Below are 25,301 nucleotides of genomic sequence, written 5' to 3' on the forward strand. Positions count from 1 at the left end.
AGGTGTTAATGCTTGCTCCTCCGCCACTTACCTCCTGCTGTTGCAGCTTGGTTCTAACAGGCCACAGACCCATACTGGTCTGGCCTGGGGGTTGGGCACCCCTGTACTAGAATGATTACGTCATGGAGAAAAATTAATATCCAGACCTTTCAGAAATACTCTATACTGATTCCAGGGAAGTGATGCCAACTCTTGGGGCACAACACGCTACTATGACACAACACATCAAAGTGAAGACTTAAAGAAGTCAGGTGATGGGTGAAGTCTTAACACAAGTTTGACCCATAGCAGACCCAGTCAGTCCACAGACTCACCCTGTGGTACTTTCTCCTATTCCTGAATGTATAATTGGAATAGACATACTTAATAACTGGCAGAATCCCCATAGGCACTCTCTTACACATGGGTTAAGGGTCATTATAGTAGAAAGAGATAAAGAAAAGCTCTAGGAACTTCCTTTGCCTGGCAAAATAGTAATCCAAAAGCAATATTGTGTTGGGGCAGGGGGTGGGCATCAAAATTTGAAAGAAGCAGGAATGGTGATATCTATCACATTCCCATTTAATTATCAGTCCGTCCTGCACATACATACATCATATAAATCTCAAATGGCTGTGAACAATTATAAACCTCAACCTTTTTCCCAAACCACTCATCCCACATTCTTCCCTATGGAATTAATCATGGCTCCTCTCTCTCAAATCTGTCAGCTCAATATACCACTTATGCTTTAATCTAGGAAGCAGAACCATCCAGTGATATAGAATCAGGAGTTTATTATAAGAGTTAGGCCTTATACTACTGTGGTAGAAGCGAGGGAGTAAAGATCCTGAAGGAGATAGTTGGAGGATCAGAAAAATACTTCTAACCAGAGATCATTAATGGGAGCTTGTGAAGAAGTCTATAAAAGCCTGTATCCCCGTGTTTGATGGTGAGCCTAAAGTCTATGACAGCAGGGCAGACAGTTGGGAAGAAAGCCTGGACATAAACTAGGACAAACTGCAATGCCTGAGAACAAACTGGAACTGATGGAGACAAACTGGAACCCAAGTCTGTTTTCAATCTTATCTAAACCTGATGCTGTAGATGACCTGCAGAAGAATCTGTTTCCCTTTCCTATGGAGCTATACATTCATTTGGCCCATGACTCACAGAAGCTAACAGGTAAGCCAACAGAGCAATGATTATGTATATATCTGAATGTAATGACTGCTGTTTTATTTTTGCCTTCCAAGTATCACACATTTCTCAAGGCTAGCTATCATCTAGTACCACACAAGGAAGAGAATTCTGGAAAACGCAATTTTAGTTTAACTAAACTAACACAGTAAAGAAAATCACTACACTACACCTTCAAAAGATCCAGAATCTGACTGTTTCTCACCATTACTAATGTTACCATCCTAGTCACAAGAACTCTTGCCTGGATTCCTACAATGAATTCTTTCCTGACCCTTTCCTATCCAAGAGGGATTCTCAAAGGGAAATTAAAAGAAAAAAAAAAGTCAAATCGAATGTCAGTTATCATCCTGAAACCCAGCAATGCCTCCTACTTCCCTCAGAGTATGAGCTGAAGCCCTAAGAGTAGCCATAAGATGAGATAATACAGGGCCCGATCTCTTCTACTTCTCTCTCCCTCCTTCACTTAGTCATCTCTTGCCACACAGGCTCCAAGGCCTATACAGGATCTTTTGCTCCAGCTATTTCTTCCATCTGGTGCTTCTCCCTCATATCTACTATCTGCTTGGCTAACTCCCTCACTTTCTTCAACTATTTGCTCAAATCTTACTTTATCAATGGGACTTAAAATATTTTAATTTGTCACTCCTCCCCTTCAAACTGGAACACTCAACCCCTTATTATACTTAATTTTTTTACAAATACTGATTTAGCTTTCAACATATTATCTAATTTACTTATTTGTTATGTTTATTGTCTGTCTCTCTTAAATAAAATGTAAGTTCCATGAATCAGGGATCTGATTTTGCATGAATATATCACAAGCTCCTAAAATAGTAACTGCAAATACAGAAAATATTTATTTGTTTAACCAATTAATCAAGTGAAATTCCGGAAGCAAAGAAGAAAAAAATGGGGAAAAGTAATATTTGAAGAAATAATAGCAGGAAAAGCTCAGAAATGATGAAAAACAATGTAATGCATTTTCCACAAGCCTAATAAGTTCCAGTTGGGGGAAAAAAAAAATCCATACCGAGGCTCATCATAGTAAATCTACAGTACATCAAATACAAAGATTGAATCTTAAAAACAAGAACAAAGAAAAGAAAGGTTACCTTTCTTTTGGGGTAAGAAGACAACTATACGAACAGCTGATTTGTCGATAGCAACAAGGAAAGTCAGAAGATACTGGAATAAAACTGTCTATATGCTGAAGAAAAAATAACTGTTTACTTAGAATTCAATATCCAATAAATAGGATAGAATAAAGACTGTCACTAAAACAACTGAACTTGCTACCAGCAGAGCCAAAAGAAATGTTAAAGAATGTAACTACTGGCAGAAAGTCTGAAGTAATAGAAGGAACACACAGCAAAAGAAGTTGTAAATATGTAGGAAAAGCAATCAAATATTGACTGTATGTAACAAAAATAATAAGGTATTGTGGGCTATAATAAAAGAAATACAAACGTAACTTGGAAAGGATTACATTTCTTGGAAAAGTATAAATGTTAACTTTAGATTTAAAGAGTTAGATGTGCGTGCTAAAATTTCTAGGGTAACCACCAAGAAAACTCCAACATTTCAAAGTATGACTTTAAATTGAGCAGGGAAAAAAAAACAATAAGGAAAAAAATCAAAATAAAAGGCAAGAAAGAGGGAAAAGTATAGAAAAAGTAGGACAAATAACACAAAATAAGATGGCAAAAATTCATTGCTTATGATTAAGTGTAAATGGATGAAATGCTCCATTTATGAAGATTGTCAATGAGTAACAACAATAAAAAATAAATCCAGATAAATGCTGTTCACAAGAGATCTAAATATAAGGAGAGAAATACTGAAAGCTAAAAAATAAAACAATGTATACCAAGAGTATTAGTTTACCAAAACTTTCATAGCAAACCACAACAAAGTGGACGGCTTAAAACAACAAAAATTTATTATGTCACAGTTCTGGAGGCCAGATGTCTGATAATCAAGATGTAGACAGGACCATGTTCCCTCCAACACCTGTAGGGAAGAATGCTTTCTTGCCTCTTCCTAACTACTGGTGGTTCACTGGCAATCCTTTGTGTTTCTTGACGTGCAGCTATAGCACTTCAGTCTCTGCCTCCATAGTCACAAGACATTCTCCCCTCATGTATAATCTCTCTGTGTCTTCCTTCTTTATAAGGACATGAGTCATTGGATTAAAGGCCCATCCTACTCCAGTATGAGCTCATCTTAACTTACATCTTAATTACACCTGCAACAAACCTATTTCCAAATAGGGTCATATTCACAGGTACCAGGGGTTAGGATTTCAACATACCTTTCTGAGAGACACAATTCAACCCACTACACCAGGCAAATACTAAATATTAATGAAAAAGAAGGGGGTTGGGGTGGGAGATAGCAGCGTTCTAGTAATGTCAAACAATGTAGTAACTAGTGAGAGCAAGGGTAATATGGTAAGACCAGTTAGAGGCTACCACATTAGTCCAGGCAATATAATGCTAGTTTAAATAACGGTCATGTCTACGGAACAGAGGCAAGTCAATAGATTTAAGCAGTATCTAGGAAGCAAAACTGACAGTACCTCATTGGATCGTCAGGTGAGGGAGGCAAAGATGGTCCACAGGTTTCTGGCTTATGAAACTGGTTGGAATATGTTGACAGTCTCTATCTCCTAGCCAGTTCCTTCTAAAATACAGATAATATCAATTCCATTTACTACTGTTCACTACCTCTCCAGGGTAAGTCCTAATTCCTTACTCTGGCTTTCCTGATCTATCACAGTGTGGTCCTGGCCTGATTTATTTACTTCCATTAACTCTAGTTATTAGATAAACATTCCCGAGTTCCACGCCTTCTTTCAGGCTATGCTTTCTGTCTTGAATATCATTCCTACATATTTATAAAGTTTTATTCAAGTGAACCATCTTCTCTGGAACCTTCTTTGTCCTATTACTAACAATGAAAATGTTTTCATATTTTACCTTACATTTTTTCTGTTTTATATGTGGAATATATAAAATTGTCTAGGCTCCTTCACTAACCTTACTTACTCTAATAGTATAGCATTTGGCACAGTAATAGTTATTTATATCTGCCATCCTAGTCAGGTTTTCACTCCTCCAGGATAGGGCTTATCCATCGTTTTATTCACAGCACCTAACAATGTGGTTTGCACATAGATGGTTTTCAATAAATGCTTACTGAATCGTGATGAATCAGTTATAACTAGCACTGCTACTTAGAACAATGAAAGTTTAAAAGTAAATTGAAGACAAGTAAGCCAGTCCATTTTTTTCTTTTCCATAAAATAGATTCTGAAAAAGATGAATAAAGGTCTTTGTTCCTTAGTAATGAATTCACGTAATTTACAGTTAATTTATTCTACACTCCCTTGAGACCATGTGATATGGTCTATGCCTTCTACAATGAACCCACTTAAATGCTCATGCAATTTTTAAATCTAAATACTACATATTCCAGCTTGACTTATAAATATTAGAACACTACCAAAAAGAAGTAAATTTGATGAATATTTAAATAACTCATGTAACTGCATAGTGGTCAGTAAAAATATTCTTGATACTAACATATTAACTACAGTAATTTAGAGTATCAATTCCAAACAATTAAATGAAAATACAGTGTACTGTTCAAAAGGCCACATTACCTGGACTTCATTTGATGACTGAAAACATGTTTCTGAAATCTGCAGTGGCTTCCATTTATCAATATGAACATAAAGCATCTTTGAGCTGTAAATACTGAAACCCTCTCATTGGTAAGAGGTTTCTATTAAAAGAATACATGGTAATAATTTAATATAAGTACAACTGTTAAATCTGTAGTGTTTATATTAGGCAATGCTGGTATGTTATATGGGCATTTAAAAAATCTACAGCTTAAATTGTTATTATACAGTAAAAAGCATTTCCTACAATTAAGGTTAATTTTTTTAAACAGAGGTCATAGATAATAGGTGCCAATATAATAAAATCAAAATCAACCACTAGCTCCACCACTATATGTATGTAGCTCTGCAAAAATCTTTTGTCATAATTGTTCCTATAATCCCATCATTCCAAACTTGGAAGTCTAGTTTGCTAAGATAGTTTTCTGATGTACACAAAGAATAGAGTAACCTCTTCCATACCCTCCCCCCATATTCTCTCCCTTGAGAGTCAAAGCTTAATATGAGTTCCATTTTCCAGAGATAAAAGGACTTGCATTAACAATGATGTGCCCTAGCTTTCTTCATTTTATAATAAATTACCATATTTATATTTTGAAGCTGTCATATGCTAGAGGATATTAAATATCCTCTCATCATAATTAACTCTTTAAACCAAATTAAATGACTTGGTTCAAAACAGACTGTGCAAGTTAAAGAAATATAATTCTATTACTAATTATTTCACAATTATTTTAATAATCAGAGCTATTTAATTTATTCCTCACTGGTTTTAATTAAGAAATGTACAGTGGCTAAAAAGCTCAAATCTTTCCTTCTTTATCCTGAGGATATAAACAAGTATTTGAACTTGGAGTGTCTAGCAATAAAAATATAGGAATTTCATAAATACTTTAGGCTAAATCTTAATAGCAAACTATAACAAATTGCTAATTTAAAAAATTCCACCTACAATTATATCAAATATAAGCCACCAGACTACAATATAACTGCTTCATTTTACCAAGGCTTAGTAATATTTTTACTATAAACAATTCTTCTTGTAGTAGACTAAAGCAATGTCATGAAAAATACTCTTTTTGAATATATATACAATACAAACTTAGGAAGACAAATATGTTTTTAGAAGTGGGAATTCTCCACATTTCAAGATTTCACCATCTAAACTTAATTGTACATTTTAAAATAACTTAAAGAATGTAACTGGATTATCTGTAAACCAAAGGAATGCTTGAGGGGATGGACACCCCATTCTCCATGATGTACTTATTTCATATTGCATGCCTGTATCAAAACATCTCATGTACCTCATAAATATATACACCTACTATGTACCCACAAAAATTTTAAAAAATAAAAAAAGGTTTCATAATCTAAACGTTTCTGATGATCCTACAGATATTATCAAGATTCTAAAAGCAAAAAATGTCTTTATATACTCTTTGGAGAAAAAGCTTCTTGTAAAAATAAATATAAATATAATTAATATTTCAAATTAACTTTTAAAAAAACAAATCAGTGAAAGCTGCTGTAATGTTATCTTTTATTTCCCCCTAAAATTAAGGTAATTATATATTTTTGCAAATTACACCATAATGGAAACATTCCTGTTTAGGAAGACATAAGAAGAAATAATGGTTATGAAAAAATAATAAACATACTCCTTATCAACATAATCTAAGGCCAGGCACAGTGGCTCACACCTAGCACTTTGGGAGGTTGAGGCAGGAGGACTGCTTGAGCCTAGGAGTTGAGAACAGCCTAGGCAACACAGTGAGACCCTATCTCTACAAAAATTTAAAAATTAGCCATGTGTGGTGGCATGCGCCTGTAGTCCCAGCTACTCAGGAGCCCAAAGGCAGGAGGACTGCTGGAGCCTGGGAGGTTGAGGCTGCAGTGAGCTGTGTTCACACCACTGCACTCTAGCCTAGGCAACAGAGTGAGACTCCCGTCTCAAAAAAAAAAAAAAAATTATATAAAACTACTTGAACTGACAGAAAAGTTCTGAAAAAGGAATAAAGCTGGGTATGAAATGACTGTCAATACCAATTCCAATTAAAATACAGAAAAGTTTAAATAATTGTTAAATATTAATCCACCCAAAATGGAACCATTTAAATTGTAATGATTTAAATAATTGTTAAAAATAGAATTATATAATTAAAATATAAATGCAAGAAAACTTTTTGAAAGAAAATAAAAACACAATATACATGATTTTATCTAAAATCATAGATTATACTGACAAAGAGCAGCAGAAGCAGAGGAGTAGCTGAATAGTCTGAGCTTCTTACTAGGGACAGGGTTTCACTCTAGATTCAGATATTTAGAAAGTACGGGTTAAAAACGCCTTTGACAAATGTAAGGATGATTACAAATAGAAGTTAAAATAGAACATGTGGCATTAGACCATAAAGAAAATCTTTATTCTGCCCATCTCCTCCCTAGAAGGGAATTGTTCAGAACATTCTTGTCATAATTTATAAAATAAGAAAAGAAACAATAAAGTCAAAAAAGAGAAGACAAAGACTACTTGGAAATTAAAAATAAACTGTTAAGGATCCTAGGAAGATGATAAATCTAAACATGTCTGACTTCTCCTCATACCCAACTCCAAAATATCAGCCTGTGAATCCAAGTGTCTACTGAGTAAAGTGAGGTATGAAATTCGAGAGCTTCCTAGCAGGGGAAATGATTGAGAAGACCCTAAAGACAAAGATTGGAAAATTAGCAAATCCTGAGAAGAGTACAGGCCACTGAAATCTAAAAACCCTAGAGATCAGGTCAACATTGGCCCCAGGTCATGTGCCTGACCTTCCTATGGGCTGAACATACTTGAGGCCTAAGATGAAACACTTTACAGAGTAGAGGATGTAGGGAACATTTCTCCAGTTATAATCCACCAAGATAAAGAACACATATTTTTCCTTCTTGTGTAGACTGCCACCACTTAGAGCACTCCAAAAACCAGATTTGAGCCCCAGTGAGCCAATAAGGAAAAATGGGAATAAAGTAACTTGTTGGGAACAGGCACCCAAATCTGGCCATAAACTGGCCCCTAAACTGGCCATAAACAAAATGTCTGCAGCACTGTGACATGTTTGTGATGGCCATGATGCCCCCGCTGAAGGCTGTGGGTTTACTGGAATGAGGTCAAGGAACACCTGGCCTACCCAGGGAGGAAAACCACTTAAAGGCGTTCTTAAACCACAAACAATAGCATTAGTGATCTGTGCCTTAAGGACATGTTCCTGCTGCAGATAACTAGCCAGACCCATCCCTTTATTTTGGCCCATCCCTTTGTTTCCCATAAGGAATATTTTTAGTTAATCTATAATCTATAGAAACAATGCTCATCACTGGCTTGCTGTCAATAAATATATGGGTAAATCTCTGTTCGAGGCTCTCAGCTCTGAAGGTTATGAGACCCCTGATTTCCCCACTCCACACTCTATATTTCTGTGTGTGTCTTTAATTTCTCTAGCGCCACTGGGTTGGGGTCTCCATGACCAAGCTGGTCTCAGCAGAAACGTGTAAAGGAGCCAAAAGGCAATTAGAAGGAGAAAAGAACTGCACCCCAAGAATTCTATATCCAGGTAAGACATGATTTACCTGTCTGGAAAAAGAAAGATGTTAGCAGTTAGGCAAAAAATTCAGATTAAAAATCTATATATTCCCATCTGAGAAAATTACTCCAAAGAACAAATGAATGTGAACAAAAAAGAGAAAATGAAGAAAAGGAAAAAGTGGTAGGTGACAAATCTTGCAGTATATAAATGCCATTAAATTTAAATTGAACCCAATTTAAATTTAGATCCAAACAATTTAGATCCAAACAAAACAAGATCCAAACAAAAAAATTCTTGAAATAAAAGTGACATTCATGTCTGTAAGAGAAATTCATAAAACAAACAAACAACAACGACAAAAAAAACTACTAAGTTTTTTCAGTAATACCTGTAGGGATTGGGTTGGGGAAAATGTTCCAGTAAAATTTTCCAATAAAAGCTAGGGGGAATGGGTGGTGAGAATAAAAGCATGCCAAAGACTTCTAAAGTAAGAAGAAAGGTAAGGTATTAGAAAGTATTCTAAAATTTCTATATGATGACGGGAGGATGAAAAGAACATCGTGAGGCTGGGCATAGTGGATCACACCTGTAATCCCAGGACTTTGGGAGGCCAAGGCAGGTGCATCACGAGGTCAGAAGCTCAAGACGAGCCTGAACAAGATGGTGAAACCCCATCTCTACTAAAAATGCAAAAATTAGCCAGGCATGGTGGCGGGCGCCTGTAATCTCAGCTACTTAGGAGGCTGAGGCAGAGAACTGCTTGAACCTGGGAGGCAGAGGGTGCAGTGAGCCAAGATTACACCACTGCACTCCAGCCTGGCCAACAGAGTGAGACTCCGTCTCAAAAAAAAAAAAAAAAAAAAAAAAAGAACATCTTGGTGGGGGAGAGTTGGTACTTTATTTTCAAGTAATAACAGAGAAATATATCTGATTATGAATATAAGGAAAGGAAAGGTAACCAATAATATAATGAAAAGTTAATAGACAGTTCAGGTTAACAAAGAGGAAAATGCAATTAATACCAATTATCACACAGAAACAATTCTTTTAAAAGGAAAGTTAAAGAGGTAAAATTAGGCCGGGCTTGGTGGCTCATGTCTGTAATCCCAGCACTTTGGGAGGCCGAGGCAGGGGGAACACAAGATCAGGAGTTCAAGACCAGCCTGGCCAACACGGTGAAACCCCATCTCTACTAAAAATACAAAAATCAGCCAGGCGTGGCAGTGCGCGCCTGTAATCCCAGCTACTCAGGAGACTGAGGCAGGAGAATCACTTGAACCAGGGCGGCGGAGGTTGCAGTGAGCCAAGATCATGCCACTGCATGCCAGCCTGGGTGACAGAGTGAGACTCCATCTCAAGCAAACAAAAAAGAGGTAAAATTAATAAACAAAGTAGAAGGAATAAAGTGACATACTTCAGCATACAAATGTTGAATGGACTAAATTCTTGTGTTAAAAATAAGAGGCTACAGACTGAGTTAAATAAAACCAACTATATTTTCAAGTACACACTTAGAAAGTAAAAGAATTTTTCCAATGAAGGATTGAGTTTGATGCTTGAAAATAATGACTATATTGACTACATACAAATTATGCTTTATAATTACATTCTTAATAGATAACCTCCAGGTTTTAACAAGACAGCATCAAATCAGGAAAACTCAAAAAACATGGCTTTGGGGTTTACTCTAGTTTGTTCACTTGGAGCTAAGTGCTAGCAACGTGGGGGAAACTCTCCAGAGTGAAGGTCAAGGAAAACGCTGGATGGACAGGTTGGGAGAGTGAAGGTTATTAGCTTTTTATGACTCTTGTATCCTCAGACTAAAACCCTAAAAAAATTACACAATTTTGTCACACAAAAAAAATTGTCTTTAATGAACCACTTTTCAGTTTTAACAACTAACATCCACTATGCCACACTGCTACATTACCAACTAATTTCACAAAAGGACTAGTCATCAAACATGTAACTACACACTGATACACTATAAATGTATATCAGTTACTGGTCCCTGAGGATATGTGATCATGTATTTGCTATGTCCGAAAACCAGAGGATCTCAGCAGGATAGTTTTGGCAGTGACCTACCACAGTGAAACAAAAAGGATGGAGATACATGAATGGGAGAAAAGATCCACAACAAATTCAAGGAAAAGCAAGCAGGACAGGTAGTATTACTATCAAGCTAGGACGAATTTAGGATTAAAAGCAATAAAAAGAAGTACATGATTTAATAACAAAAAGCATGATTTGGGTGACAGAAATATCAATTGTATATCTGGAGAAATCAAACCTAGTATCTAAATACAAAGGTATTAAATATGCAAAGCGAACTTAATTATAATGTAAGGCTTCAAGTATCTCTTATATGGGGTAGAGCTAGTAAAGAGAGTAAAGGAATTTACTAATATAAACTTTAATACTTAATTGCATAATCAAAGAGAAAATGTTGTATTCTTTAAATAGTAAAAATAATTTCACTGTTGTTATGTCTAAGAAATATCCAGAAAAGACAACATATGATGTTATAGACAAGATTAACAAAATGTTTTCAAAAGATTTTACAGACTAAATTTTCTGATTAAATTCAATGAAAGTAGGAACAAATAACAAAACATAACAAAATACATTTGGTTGAAAAGACAAAGACATACTTTGAAGTCACACTATAAGATTTGAAGTCACACTATAAGTTTTGACAGGCCAACCATGTAGCTAAATTTTTTGAAAGTTAATTCTAAACTCTTTGAAATTTTCCAACCTCAGATTCCAAAAAGCAACTTTTACTCCTATTGTTACATGTTTAAGTAACAGTCTTAGGCAATCTTCATCTGTCATATAAGCATTATCTTAAGTTTCAGTATACCATACATCAGACACATGGTTATTTAAGTGATTTAAAAGATTTCAAAACTATTTTTAAATGATTTCATATCTGTTTTTTCTTACTGTGCTTCAAATTCAGTTATCTCAGATTGTTTTTACTTATTTGATAGTCTTTGTCTCTATATTGCTTCATTTTAAAAGGTCAATGCTCCCTCCTCGTAAGAGAGAGAAAAACAAAAAGCCCTTAAGTGATTAATGTTTGGCAAAAGTGTTTGTGAATTGTTCCTTAATAATTACAATTTTTGAAAGAAATTACCAAAATTAATTTTATAACTGCTGTGATCATTGTAATTCAGAAATTCAATTTAGAAAATAATCACTGAATACACTCCAGTGCCCGGTACACAGAAAGGAATAAATGAACTAACGCTCAACCAAGAAGGGGATAGTCAAGTACACAAGGCAAGCTTCAGAGCTATTATACTTTCGTCGAAAGGTGTCTATTGCTCCAGGTAGTTTTTGACCATCTGAAATTATGTATATTTTAAGTAAAAATTCCTCAGATTTTGTTTGATGAAACTGACATATTTGAATAATACAGAGACCCTTTAAAAAACACAGAATGTTCCACATTTGGGATTTGTTTAATGCTTCCTCATTATCAGATTAGAGCTAGATACCCATAGTCAGAATGCTAGGTATAGTACTGAACTAGTACATAATGTTCATTTTATGCTCACTGCTGATGTTAACTCTGATAAGCTAGTAAGGGGTTGTCCAATTTCTCAACTCTCTAGTCTATTATTTTGCCCTTGCAAGTTATAAGCAATCCACAGAAAGACATTTACAACCATGAAAATATCTTATAAAAATTTCCCTCCCAGACTTAGCATCCATTGATTATTCTTTTTTATTTATTTATTTATTTTTGCTGTATTTTATTTATTTTTTTTTATTATACTTTAAGTTCTGGGGTACATGTGCACAATGTGCAGGTTTGTTACATATGTATACATGTGCCATGTTGGTGTGCTTCACCCATTAACTCCATTGATTATTCTTACTAGAGCTGATCTTTACTATGGTGGTGGCAAAATAAATTTCCAAATCCAGGACTCAGAACATTTACCAATCAGCATTCTGCTAAAAGCTAAACCATCTCTTCTGCTCATTTATTGCCAGTATGGCAGTATGGACTCATAGATTCCTATTTTTAGCGAAGTTCATAATTCATTACTGTCCTTCTGGTGTCCACACTATATCCCAGATCTGGCCAGTGGGAGCACCTTCAAGTTGGCTCCTGCATCCTTTTGACATACATTGTTTTTGTTGGGTTGGGGATGTACTTTCTTACTTTCTGGCATAAGAAGGTATTCTATGCCTATCCTGCATCCTCCCTACCCAGCTCTAGAATAATACATTTCTCTGAAGATCTCTGGTTCTTTTTGGTGAGGAATGGTGTTAGACACCAAAATCTTCGTGCTGGATATGCTTATTATTACCAGGGTGCCTCTGCTTATAGGTCCTGTCAGTGGACAGAGCTAGGAAATGAGTTTATGTGTATCACATATTACATACACAAACACAATCATGTATATATATTCATATACATGCACATACATGTGAACATATATATTCAAATATTTTAAAAATTCTAATCCATCTCACAGAGTTCTTCACTGCCTTCCTCCATTTCATATTTGTATCTTTCTCCTTCCTCACTGAGAACCCTGACTCCCAACATCAGTACCCATTTGCTGAATCCTACAACACTTCTAAAGTAGTCTAGCGTTTCACAACCATAATTACAGCAAAAAACAAACCTAATAAAAAAGGAGTTCAAGATTTGTTTGCAGTTCTTCCCATCTCATCTCTCATGAGGGTCTGCATTCAAATCCTATGTTCCTAAGTTACTTCATTTTCCCCCACCACCTTCAATGTGATTCAAAGTAGGAATTTAACTAATATTTAATCTATATAATATCCACCAGGTAACAAGCTTTTTATAACATAAAAGGTAACTTAGAGAAATTGCAATTAAGGAAAACATATATTAATTGAGAAAAATCACATAAGCAAAAGGTTCTAATGTAAAGAATAGTGTTAAAATGAATATGAAAATTAAATTCCAAAGAACCAAATTATAAAACAAAGGTGATATATACTTCTATTTAGTAAATTAACAAGTAAAAATAAGTAATTTGATTCCAATGAGGTCATAAGTAGATGTTTTAAAGCCACATGCTCCTTTTCTCCTACTAGTTACTTGTAGACACTTTGATTATGATGTTGGTTTTTGGTAAGCGGCCTGGGAAAGATTTTCTGCTGAAGGCAGGAAGGATGAAATAACAGAGGAAACAAGAGTTACTAATACCCAAGAGATAACCAGGCAAAGGAACTGAAAAGAGTTCAGTCACAGCTCCTCCTTGCCTCTCCTAGGCACACTGGAAGTAAAATATAATCAAGAATGTTCAGTAGTAACCATTCAAAGACTGAAAGCCAACGAAGCATTTGTCTTAAAATATGTTTGGGTGATGAGAATATTTTCAAATAAGAAAGCAGTTACTATGGGTCATTTGCTAAATAATAAAAATAGCTATATTATACATAAAAAAATACAACCAGCTACACACCAAATAGCTTAATCATTAAGCATACTATAATAATAGTGATTACATTAGTGTTTTATGTCTATTTCTTTAAAATAATTTTTAAATAAAATATAAATGAAAGAATTAAACATTTCATTTTGAGAAAGAGGCAGAGGGTAGAAAACAGAAAAATGCTGCTCAGCAAAGTAGTAAGACTTTTTCCCCCATACTTAATCCTTCCTTATATAAGAACAGTTCTTCAACATTCAGAAAAATATTTTACCACCATAATTTCCTTCTCAAAAAGAGTAACACTAATTCAAATAAGCATGAGAAAACGAATTTTTTTTTTTTTTTCCCGGAGATGAGATCTTGCTGTATTGCACAGGCTGGATTCAAACTCCTAGGGCTCAAGCAATCCTCCTGCCTCAGCTTCCAAACCCAGCTCATTCTATTTTTTTTTTTTTTAATGAATTGAAGCAAAAGAAATACACACACACACACACACACACACACACACACACTCTAGTCAGCAGAGTAAAAAGACTTTTCTGATAGGAAGTAAAGGAGACCATGCAGTCAATTCTATATATTCCATTCTGCTTGCTAGGAAGCTAGCATTTCTCAATTTTAAATGTGCAGACCTTACCTGGTTAACAAACCAGAACCTTCTGGCCAGGCATGTTGGCTCACACCTGTAATCCCAGCACTTTGGGAGGCCGAGGCAGGTGGATCACTTGAGGTCAGGAGTTTGCGAACAGCCTGGCCAACACTGTGAAACCCCACCCCTACTAAAATTATAAAAAATCAGCCCAGCATGGTGGCAGGCACCTGTAATCCCAGCTACTCTGGAGGCTGAAGCAGGAGAATCGCTTGAACCCAGGAGGTGGGCGGTACAGTGAGCTGAGATTGCACCACTGCACTCCAGCCTGGGCAACAGAGTAAAACTCTATCTCAAAACAAACAAACAACAACAAAAATACCTAAGCCTCCCAATAAAAGTGGGAGGCCAGATCCCCTTAAAGAAGGCATTGCAATACTACTACAACCATGTACAGTACTGTAAATCCACAGTTGGCAAACTATAGTCTACAGGCCACATCTGGCCTCACACCTGTTTTTGTAAATAAAGTTTCACTGTGACACAGTCATGCTCACTCATACACATATTGTCTAGCTTTGATTTAGCACCACAATGGTAGACTTGAGTAGTTGAGATACATAGGCAACAAACCCTAAAATATTGACTATCTGGCCTTTCACAGAAAAAATGTGCTGACCCTTGCTGTAAATCTTCCAACTGTTTTTCAAAGGATGAGCAGCATTTGCTAAAGTGATTGTTCTGGTAATCCCCTATGGGTAATCCCCTAGTGGTCCTGTCTGTTTAAAGTAAGTGTCTGGTAATCCCCTAGTGGTACGGATGTTCTTTCTTTCAAAAGAAAAATCTAATAAAAAAATTATAATCCAAAAGAAAGAACACCCAGACCACTAGGGGATTACCAGACACTTACTTTAAACAGACACGAATTGCCAGGAACCCAAAATGCCACTGCAGTCCGTAAGTTAAATGGAGAGCTTAGGGTAATCAGGTGATAAATGGATTACTGGCTCAAGTTTAAATCTAAGTGGGACGGTATGTCCACAAATACAACCTGTGGTTATTTTCCAGTTACTGGATGTATAACTGGAAGAGAAATACTTGGAAAATGAATTTCCACATTGGCTGTCTGACCCACGGAATAAGGGTCATTATGCTAGGAAAGGCCAAATAAAAGCCCCTTCAACCAGCCTTCCCTACCAGGGAAATAAACCAAAAGCAGTAACATATCTCCAAGGGAAATACAAAAATTAGTACCACCATCAAAGATTTAGAATGATTTTTGATTATCATAAATTTAATCATGTTGTTAAACCAAGTGCAGCTGCCATTTCAGATGTGCTGTCTTTAACGAAACAAATCAACGTAGCCTCTAAAATCTTATATACAAGTTGGCAAATACTTTTTTCTCTGTACCAATCTGTGGTACTATCAGAAGACATCTGCCTTTGCCTAGAATGACCAATAGTGTATCTTGCAGCCACAGCATACTGCTTTTCTGCTCTCTGCCACAGTAGAATCTACAGAGACAGTGGTCTTTTTAAAAAATAGTAAATATATATTTAGTATTTATTATGTAACATGCAGTAGTTTAAAGGACTTACATGTATTATGTCATTAAAGTCCCACACGAGGTAGGCACTATTATCCACATAATGAAGTTACAGAAACACAAGCAACAGAGAGATAACTTGAGTAAAGAGTGGCAGAGCTTGAATTGAAATCCAGCTGGCATAATATCCAGAGTCTCTTTGCTTAAGAGGAACCACTACAGTCGTCTAAATGAAAGGTATTTTCTTTTTCCTTTTTTTTAAGGAAGTGTCTCACTCTGTCACTCAGGCTGGAGTGCAGTGGCCCCACCACAGCTCACTGTAGCCCCAACCTCCCCAGGCTCAGGTGTTCCTCCCACCTTAGCCTCCAAGTAGCTGGGACTACAGGCATGTGCCATCATGGCCAGCTTTTTTTTTTGTATTTCTTGTTAGAAATGGGGTTTCACCAGGTTGCCCAGGCTGGTCTCAAACTCCTGGACTCAAGCAATATGCCCACCTCAGACATCTCAAAGTGCTGGGACTACAGGAGTGAGGCACTGTGCCTGGTGGAAGAGTTATTTTGTTTGCGTATTTATCCATGTGTCAGTTGATAAATATTTGGGGTTGTTTCCACCCTTTGGCTATTATGAATAATGCTGATAAGAAGATTTACGTACAAGTTTTGTGTGGGCATATGTTTTCATTTCTCTTGGGTATATACTTGAGAGTGGAATTGCTGAGTCATGTGGTAAGTCTATCTTAAACATTTTGAGGAACTATGTAACTGTTTGCCACACTGGCTGCACCAACTTACAATCTCAACATCCATGTGTAAGGACTCCAATTTCTCTCTCTCACTTGTTATCGTCTTTCTTTTTAACTTTTTTCAGAGACAGTGGTCACTCTGACACTACACAGAACAAATCACTGATCAACAATGCTGATGATTTTGTACTTATTAAGAGTGATAAAGAGGAAGTATAAAGTTCTTTAGACATCTTGCTAAGACACATGTAAGACAGAAGACATAAAACCCACAAAAATTAAGAGCCCATTGCCTAAGTAAGATTTCTAGGGGTCCAATGGTTGGAAGCCTATCAGGATAGCTTCTCCAAGGTGTCAGAGACAAGTTACTGTACTTGCACTATCAGTGGATACTAAAAAGGACGTTACAAAGATTAACAATCACTGTGGATTTTGAAGCAGTACTCCAACTCATTGACCAAGGAACCTGTTAGGCTACCATTTTTAAGTTGAAATCAGAACAAAAGATGGCTCTGCAGCAAGTTCATGCTATAGTGTAAGTTGCTCTGCCACTTGGGCCTTATAACCCAGTATATCAATTGTCTGGAGCCTCTGAATCCTTCCTCCAAGATCTTGTGGCAAGAATGACAGCTGGGCAGCAACTGGCTTCTTATGAACCCTATAAGGCCTCCTCCAATCTTCTAAATTTTAATAATCTATCCTCATTTCTTCGTTACCCCAGTTCGCTGCATGGTAGACGCTTCCTGCAGTGCTTGCTTCCTCTGCAAGACTTTTTCATCTCTTCAGTTCTTTCGTAACAGACAATTCTTCAACTAAATTCATTCTGTTAAAATATTTGCTGTGTTTCTGTTTTTAATTAAATCCAAACTGGTATGTCTATTAACATCACACAACTATGTGTGAATGTAAAATCAAACAACAAATGTAGATGCTAGGTCTGAGTTCAACCTCAAAGCTCTAGGAAATCTTGTATCTCAACAGACTAGACCAATTTCTAAAAGATACTATTAGAGATTTTTAGAATACTATTAGCAACTTTCCTGGAAACACATACAGGAAGACACATGTATACAACTATATTTTACAAAAGACTTTTACAGTGAAAAAGACATTGAATATTTCCAGTTTCTATTATAATGATGCTTCAATAAAATTATTATACACATACTTTTACATATTCTTATTTGTTTGTATATACATTCCATCACTGAATATTTCTGGAGTGCCTACTATAAACAAGTCACCATGCTATGTACTAAGAATACAACTATGTAGAAGACAAACAACATCTCTCCTTTCACAAAATTGGAGCATATTTTCTCAGGACATATACTACCTTAATGCCCACTGAAAGAGTTGTACCAACTTCTGTTCCTACCAAACAGTTTAGGAGAGCACCTATTTGCTCACATTCTAACCAAAAGGGACAATGTTATTATTTCCAATGTGATAGGTAAAAAATTACATTTTGGGCCAGGTGCGGTGGCTCACACCTGTAATCCCAGCACTTTGGGAGGCCAAGGCAGGTGGATCATCAGGTCAGGAGATCAAGACCATCCTGGCTAACACGGTGAAACCCCGTCTCTACTAAAAATACAAAAAATTAGCCGGGCATGGTGGCAGGCACCTGTAGTCAAAGCTACTAGGGAGGCTGAGGCAGGAGAATGGCCTGAACCCAGGAGGCAGAGCTTGCAGTGAGCTGAGATCCCACCACTGCACTCCAGCCTGGGAGACAGAGTGAGACTCCATCTCAAAAAAAAAAAAAAAAAATTACATTTCATTCTTGTTTTAGAATGTATATTTTTTATTAGAAGGACAAAAATTTTTATATTTTCACAGCAAAGTGAGGCTTCTTCATTCAGGGCACTTTTTTTCCACTTGATAATACAGAGTTATGTTTTTAATCCATGACTTAACCATACATTCTGCTGAGGTTCAATTAATAATTATAACCATTTTTTAAAGCAAACATTTATTTATTGAGTTTTATGCTGAATTTACATGCATAATTTATTTAATCCCCACAAAACCTGATAAAGTATTATTATTTTTTCATCTTAGCCCATTAGCTTGTAAATTCTATAAAGGCAGACTTATATTTACTTTGTTTACCCATGCAATTAAATATTGAGTATACATAAATCTTCAGCACAACCAATCTACAAAATAAACATTATTCCTGTGGACATTTTACAGATGAGGAAGGTTAGGTAGGTTAAGTTAACAAGACCACACAGCAAATAAGTAGTGGAACTTGGATTTGGTTCTGGGCAAACTTGGCCAATAACCTATGTTCTTAACCACTATATGCTATATATACCAGTATATATATACTGTCAAGGTTATTTTAAGAGACTTGTTACAAAAACCTCTATAATGAAAAGTTACTGACTTTGCTGTGCTCTTGCTCTCCAGGTGTTTAACAGTTATGATAAATTACACAAAAAAGCTAAAGATATATGCATTTTAAAAGAGAAAATTAACAGAGATTGGAATCAAATAGGAAATGACTCACACAGAAAGTTGGACTTAGTGCAGCATGTAACAGATAGTACTGCAGAGGCAGCAAGAAGGGAAGATGCACTTTTAAATTTGTTTTGATTAAAACAATAAAAATAATGGCAAATATTTAAACGTTTACCATGTACCAGGTTCTGTTCTAAACATTTTACATACATTAGCTTATTTAATCCTTACAGACGTCTTATGAGGCCAACTTATTTTATTGATGAAGAACTTGACACACAGAAAAAAGTAATGTGCTCAATCACACAGACAGTAAGGAAGATAACCTAGGCAGTCCAGCTTTAAAACCTGCACTCTAAAATACTATTCTATACAAATAATAAGTTTATACCAATCACTATATATCACTGACATTGTACTCAAGAGTTTGCAATTTCCAGAGTACAGACTACTTTTGTAATTCTAGCTTTTGACAATGACCATGGTTTTAGGTCACAAGTTAGTTAATATAAAGCCATCATGTTTTTAAAACAACAAATGGCTCTCAGATGAAAATCTATATTGTGTATAAAACTCAACACAATATAAATTGCTAAGATATACAAAAGTTATATTAGGCCATGATAAATCAATGTTAATATATCTCAAATTTTCAGAAATGATAATAGGAGATAAGAAGAGCAAAGTATGGATTTTAATTGCCATCAACAGGGCACTCAACACATAGAACAGATTTTTCTATTTGTATTAAATTTCAATCTAACAGAAATCTATACTATTAGCACCTCATTAAAGTCAAACTCAAAAACATACCTAGAATGCCTAAGTCTTCATTTCTTAGAAAACTACTGCAGTCATTTTCAAAGACTATTATTTATATTATACCTTCAATATATTCTATTCCATTTTAGGCTTTGTAGAAATATTTGGAAGTACAATCAAAGATATGAGCTTCTCTCATGGTGTTTTAACAGCTTACTCCCACTTCACTAGTGCATGCTTAATGATTCAGAGACATAGCTACTCCCCTTTCGAACTAGTATAGACATATTTCTTACAGTGTTCTCTAAAATACTGAGTTAATGCTAAGCATTAGATACAAACTCATTTATTCAGTAAAGACTGCTATAATGCACAACATTCTTTACATTTAGAAAAAGCATATTACTCTGGCTAACCGAATATGTTTTATATAATAGTTACCATGTTATATTTCATATTAAATATTCTATTTTTGAAAATTGACTCCCATTACACAAATAATGTACACACACTGATGTAAATTGCATATTCCTATCTGAAAATCACCTTAGAGAAACATTTGGATGAGTTTTAAAGATGCACTAGACTCAAAAGTAATTCCATTTTTTAGGAAGAAGACATTAAATAGGTAAAATTTTAAAAGAACAAAATATATTTAAAACGTACTATGAATAAAGGCAAAACTAGGATGACAAACTACTAAACTGAATTACATCATGCTATGTTTAATTACAATAGGAAACTGCAAGAAAAAATAACATTTTTTACTACTAGAGAAATGAGTATTCTATGTTTAGCCTCATGAAGCCTTTAAGTGCCACTAAGAACTGACTGTAAAAGGCAAAAGTAAGTTGTTTTTAAAAAACCCAATGAAACAATCCAAGAGTCTATACTCTTTAACCAAATACAAATATAGCATTAAGAAAAATAGAAGATTTAGTAATGAAGCAGTTTAAGAAAATTTTACTTCATCTTTGAAGTCTTATTTTTCGAAGAACTATATTCACTTGTGTCAAAAAAAAAAAAAAAAAAAACAGCGTAGCCCCACTAGAATTAGTTTCTTAGCCTCAATTTTTCTAATAGTGAGATGGTCTTCTGTAAGGCACTTCCAGAAGAACATATCAAACCTACACCCAACTTGCATGATTAGTGATAAACAATCCCACATTTGACTGGCAACTGAGAAAATCTGTACACTGGGCACTTTGTCAGGAAGACTAATCTTGAATGTTCAACATATCAATATTTATCCAATGTTTAGATAAGAGAAAGATATTTTTGAAACTATCCTGAAAGTCATTCCTGTGTGTGTATTCCAGCTATTCCTATAGTCTCAAATTTATCTATCCTTGGATTATAATCAGACTCATATAGAGCTCAATATATTCTTGGGGGTTCCAGATAATTGTTCTAACAACTTTTTGCCATTAAGTCCCAATTGTAAATTAAGCCACAAGCATTTAGGTATAGTGTGTGTGTGTGTTTCTTTTTCTTTCTTTCTTTTTTTTTTGAGACAGAGTCTTGCTCTGGGCTCAAGCAATCCTGCCACCTCAGCCTCCCAAGTAGCTGGAACCACAGGCATGCACCACCATACCCGGCTAATTTTTGTTTGTTTTAGAAACAGGGCCTCCTTATTTTGCCCAGACTGGTCTCAAATTCCTGGCCTCAAGTGATCCTCCCACCTTGGCCTCCCAAAGTGCTGGAATTACAGGCATGAGCCACTGCACCCAGCCTCAAATAAAATGTTAAATACCCTGTTGTTTGAAAACGAATACCCACATGCTTTATTAAACCCGCCTTTTCACTTAAGATTCACCACAATGCACAGTTTCCTTTCTTTGATAATGCATAGTTTCTTAATATATTTTAATCTTTTGGAGTCTGGACTCCATATATCCCCTGTTCCATCAGCTAGCAAAAATGCTATCTGTGCTTTACCTTTGATAAGTAAAAATTTCACAGGATGCACTGGTAAGCTTTAAACTCTTTGCTAGTATTATCTTATTTACTTTCTCTTTCTGATTTCCTTGATTAAGGATTTCTTATTTTGTTGTAATGTATTTACTTAGCCAAGATACTTAAAAAGTTATAGAACAAAAGTGAAATAAAAACAAGGCTTTGGAAAAATGTTGAAAATATTCATGCTAAAGCATCTTTTATTCTAAGACAGCAACCAAAAAAGTCATAAAAGGAAGATTAACCAATAAATTAAAAAATTAACACTTAATAAACATTATAAAAAATCTTAATGAAAGTCAACAGTTAAGAACTTACCCTACAAAAGTATAGAAAATATTTGCTCTGCAAATGCAAACATGAAGTAATTTCCTTCAAAGTAAAAAAGACTTATTTCGATATGCTTAATTATAATACCAATGATCATATCTTATATCTAGATCTATAATTCATATAAGAGAATTATTTTTCAGTAAAATCTCAAAATTTAGTAAAATTTTCACTTTACAATTTAACAAAGTTCTTTTCTTTGGGGGGAGGTGTGCGGCGGGGGAAGTGGTCTCACTCTGTCACCCAGGCTGGAGTGCAGCAGGGTGCAGTCTCAGCTCACTGCTACCTCTGCCTCCCAGGCTCAAACAATCCTCCCACCTCAGCCTCCTGAGTAGCTGGGACCACAGGTATGTGCCACCAAGCCCAACTAATTTTTCTATTTTTGGTAGAGAGGGGGTTTCGTCATGTTGCCCAGGCTACTCTCAAACTCCTGAGCTGAAGCAATCTGCCTATCTTGGCCTCCCAAAGTGCTAGGATTACAGGCATGAGCCACCACGCCCAGCCAAAATTCATTTTTTAATATTATTATTACCTTTTATATTGTTGTTATTAATATAATTATATTAATGAAAATGATTTTAAAACAAAGATCAGTAAACTTTACAGGAAACTGCTAAATGTTAGCTGACACAGGTCAAAGGAGTAATCTCTGAAAACGAAATTGTTGTATAAGTATATATGTAAAATATTTTGTAAAATAAAGTATTTTAGTTTCTTTCTTTAAAGTATTGTAAAGTATATATGAAATACCCTGTAAAAGGTGAAGCCTTACACAAACAGTATTATTTCATGCAAAAAGTACAAAAGTGCATACTTACCCTTCTCCTCCCATTCTTGTTATTTTTAGACGAAAATCCACAGAATTCAGACTGGGAGGCTTCCATTTCAAAATATCATCACATCGACCAGGTTTGTATTTCTAAAGCCAATTAAAATGATGACAATCGTTACTAAGAAGTTAAAAATTAAACATTCAATGTATTAAACCTAATGTAACTTTTTATTAAGCAAAATTACTTCTTTTCTAAACATAATTTTAATCTTCAACCAACAAGTCAGGCTAGATATCTACCTTCTTATTGATGACCTTTCTTCTTTACCTACCAAAGACATGTAGACCCTTGTTTGTGAAAGTCCAGAAAAAGAATAAAACCAGTGATTCTATCCAACCTTCCTATGACTTAAAAGAAGCTTCATTTTTAAAAATGCTTTTTTTTCTTGTTCAGCTTTATGGAGGGATAATTTATAATGAATAAAATTAACCAACAAATCTTGACAAATACATACAGTTACGTAACCATGACCAAAATCATGATATTGAACATTTCAAGGATGTGAAAAAATTTCTTGCTACCATTTGCAGTCAATTCCCTCCGTCAGCATTCTGGCAACAGTGATCTGCTTTCTACGACTATAGTTGTACCTTTTCTAGCTACATAAGAAATACTTTAAAAATAAAAAATAAAGAAACACTTTACGTAAGATTTTTGAGATGAATCTATCCTGGTGCATATACTAGTAGTATGTTCCTTTTCATTGCTGACTAGGATTCCATTGTATGAATATACCACAAATTGTTTACACATTTACAAGGTGATGGATATCTGGGTTGTTTCCAGTTTTTGGCTATCATGAATGATGCTGCTCTGAACATTTGTATTGACATGTTTTCCTAACTCTTGGGTAAATAACTAGGAGAGTGGAATGACTGTATCACATGGCAAATGCATGTTTAGCTTTGTAAGAACTGTCAAACTGTAACATTTTCTATTCCTACCAGAAATGAATGAGAAGTCCATTTGCTCCATATCCGCCTTGGACTAGGCATTGTCAGTCTTCTTAATTTAGCCTTTCTAAAGTGTGTGTCTCATCATTTTAATTGGCATTTCTCTAATGACACAAAGATGGTGAAGATCTTTTCTTTTCTTTATTGCTATCTGTATACCTTCTTTGGTGAAGTGTCTGTTCAAATCTTTTACTTTTGTTTGCACTGAGCTGTTTGACTCATTACTGCCTTGTAAGAAGTTACTTACATATTGTAAATAAATAGTCTTGGTTGGATACATGTATTACAAATATTTTCTACAAGTCTTTGGCTTTTTCATTTTCTAAACAATTTCTTTTGAAGACCAAAGTTCTTTATTTTAGTAATGTCAAAATTATCCATTTAAAAATTATATAATTTGTGCTTTTTGTGACCTATTTAAGGAATATTTTCCTAAAGTCATTACAATTTTCTACTATGTTTTCTTAGACAAGTTTTACGGTTTCAGCTGTTATTTTTAGGTATACAAACTACTTCAGCTTTATTAATTTCTATGGTATGAAGCACAGGACTGTATGTATGTATGTGTGTATATATACATATATACACACACACACAGACACACACACACACACAATTTCTTTTCTCACTAATCTGTTGCATTGACATATATGTCTTTCTTCCTAATACAATAGTCTCAATTACTATAACTTTATACATTTTGAAAACAGGCTGTGTAAGTCCTCAGACTTTATTCTCCTTTTTCAAAACACTTTTAGCTAATGTAGCATTTACATTTCCACATACGTTTTAAAATCAGCTTGCCAATTTCTATGAAAAATAAGCCTGCTGAGATTTTAATGAGGATTACACTGAATCAATCAATAGGTTAGGGAAGAAATGACATCTTAACCAAATTGAATTTTCTGATTCATAAACACTGTAAATCTCTCCATTTACTCATCCTTAAATGAATCTTAACAATGTTCTGTAGTATTCAGTATAGAGATCTTGCATGGCTTTTGTTAAATGTATTCCTAATAATTTACTATTTTTGGTGAAATTATCAACACAAAAATTCAGTTTTGCTTCTATACACCAGCAATAAAAATCAAAAGAAAAAAAAGGAAAGGACATTTTTAAAAACTTACAATAGGGTTAGGCACGGTGGCTCACGCCTGTAATTCCAGCACTTTGGGAGGTAGAGGTGTGAGGACAGCTTGAGCCCAGGAGTTCGAGATCAGCCTGGGCAAGAAAGCAAGACCTTATCTCTACAA

At 35.1% G+C, this 25,301-nt stretch overlaps 1 protein-coding gene across 5 annotated transcripts in view; it reads right to left on the reverse strand.

The window, feature by feature from the left end:
• Positions 1–25,301, reverse strand: part of RNGTT (RNA guanylyltransferase and 5'-phosphatase) — a 361,923-nt gene that overhangs the window by 139,069 nt on the left and 197,553 nt on the right. For all 5 annotated transcript variants that reach the window (XR_010157739.1, XM_518633.7, XM_003311379.6 and 2 more), the window contains one exon: positions 23,078–23,178. Coding sequence is in view for 4 of the 5 variants with exons in the window: in XM_518633.7 (XP_518633.3) it covers positions 23,078–23,178 (101 nt within the window). In the remaining variant the exon portion in view is untranslated. The remainder of the gene's footprint in view (positions 1–23,077; positions 23,179–25,301) is intronic.

The sequence above is a fragment of the Pan troglodytes genome, chromosome 5, assembly GCF_028858775.2.
Source record: "Pan troglodytes isolate AG18354 chromosome 5, NHGRI_mPanTro3-v2.0_pri, whole genome shotgun sequence".
NCBI classification, from domain to species: Eukaryota; Metazoa; Chordata; class Mammalia; order Primates; family Hominidae; genus Pan; species Pan troglodytes.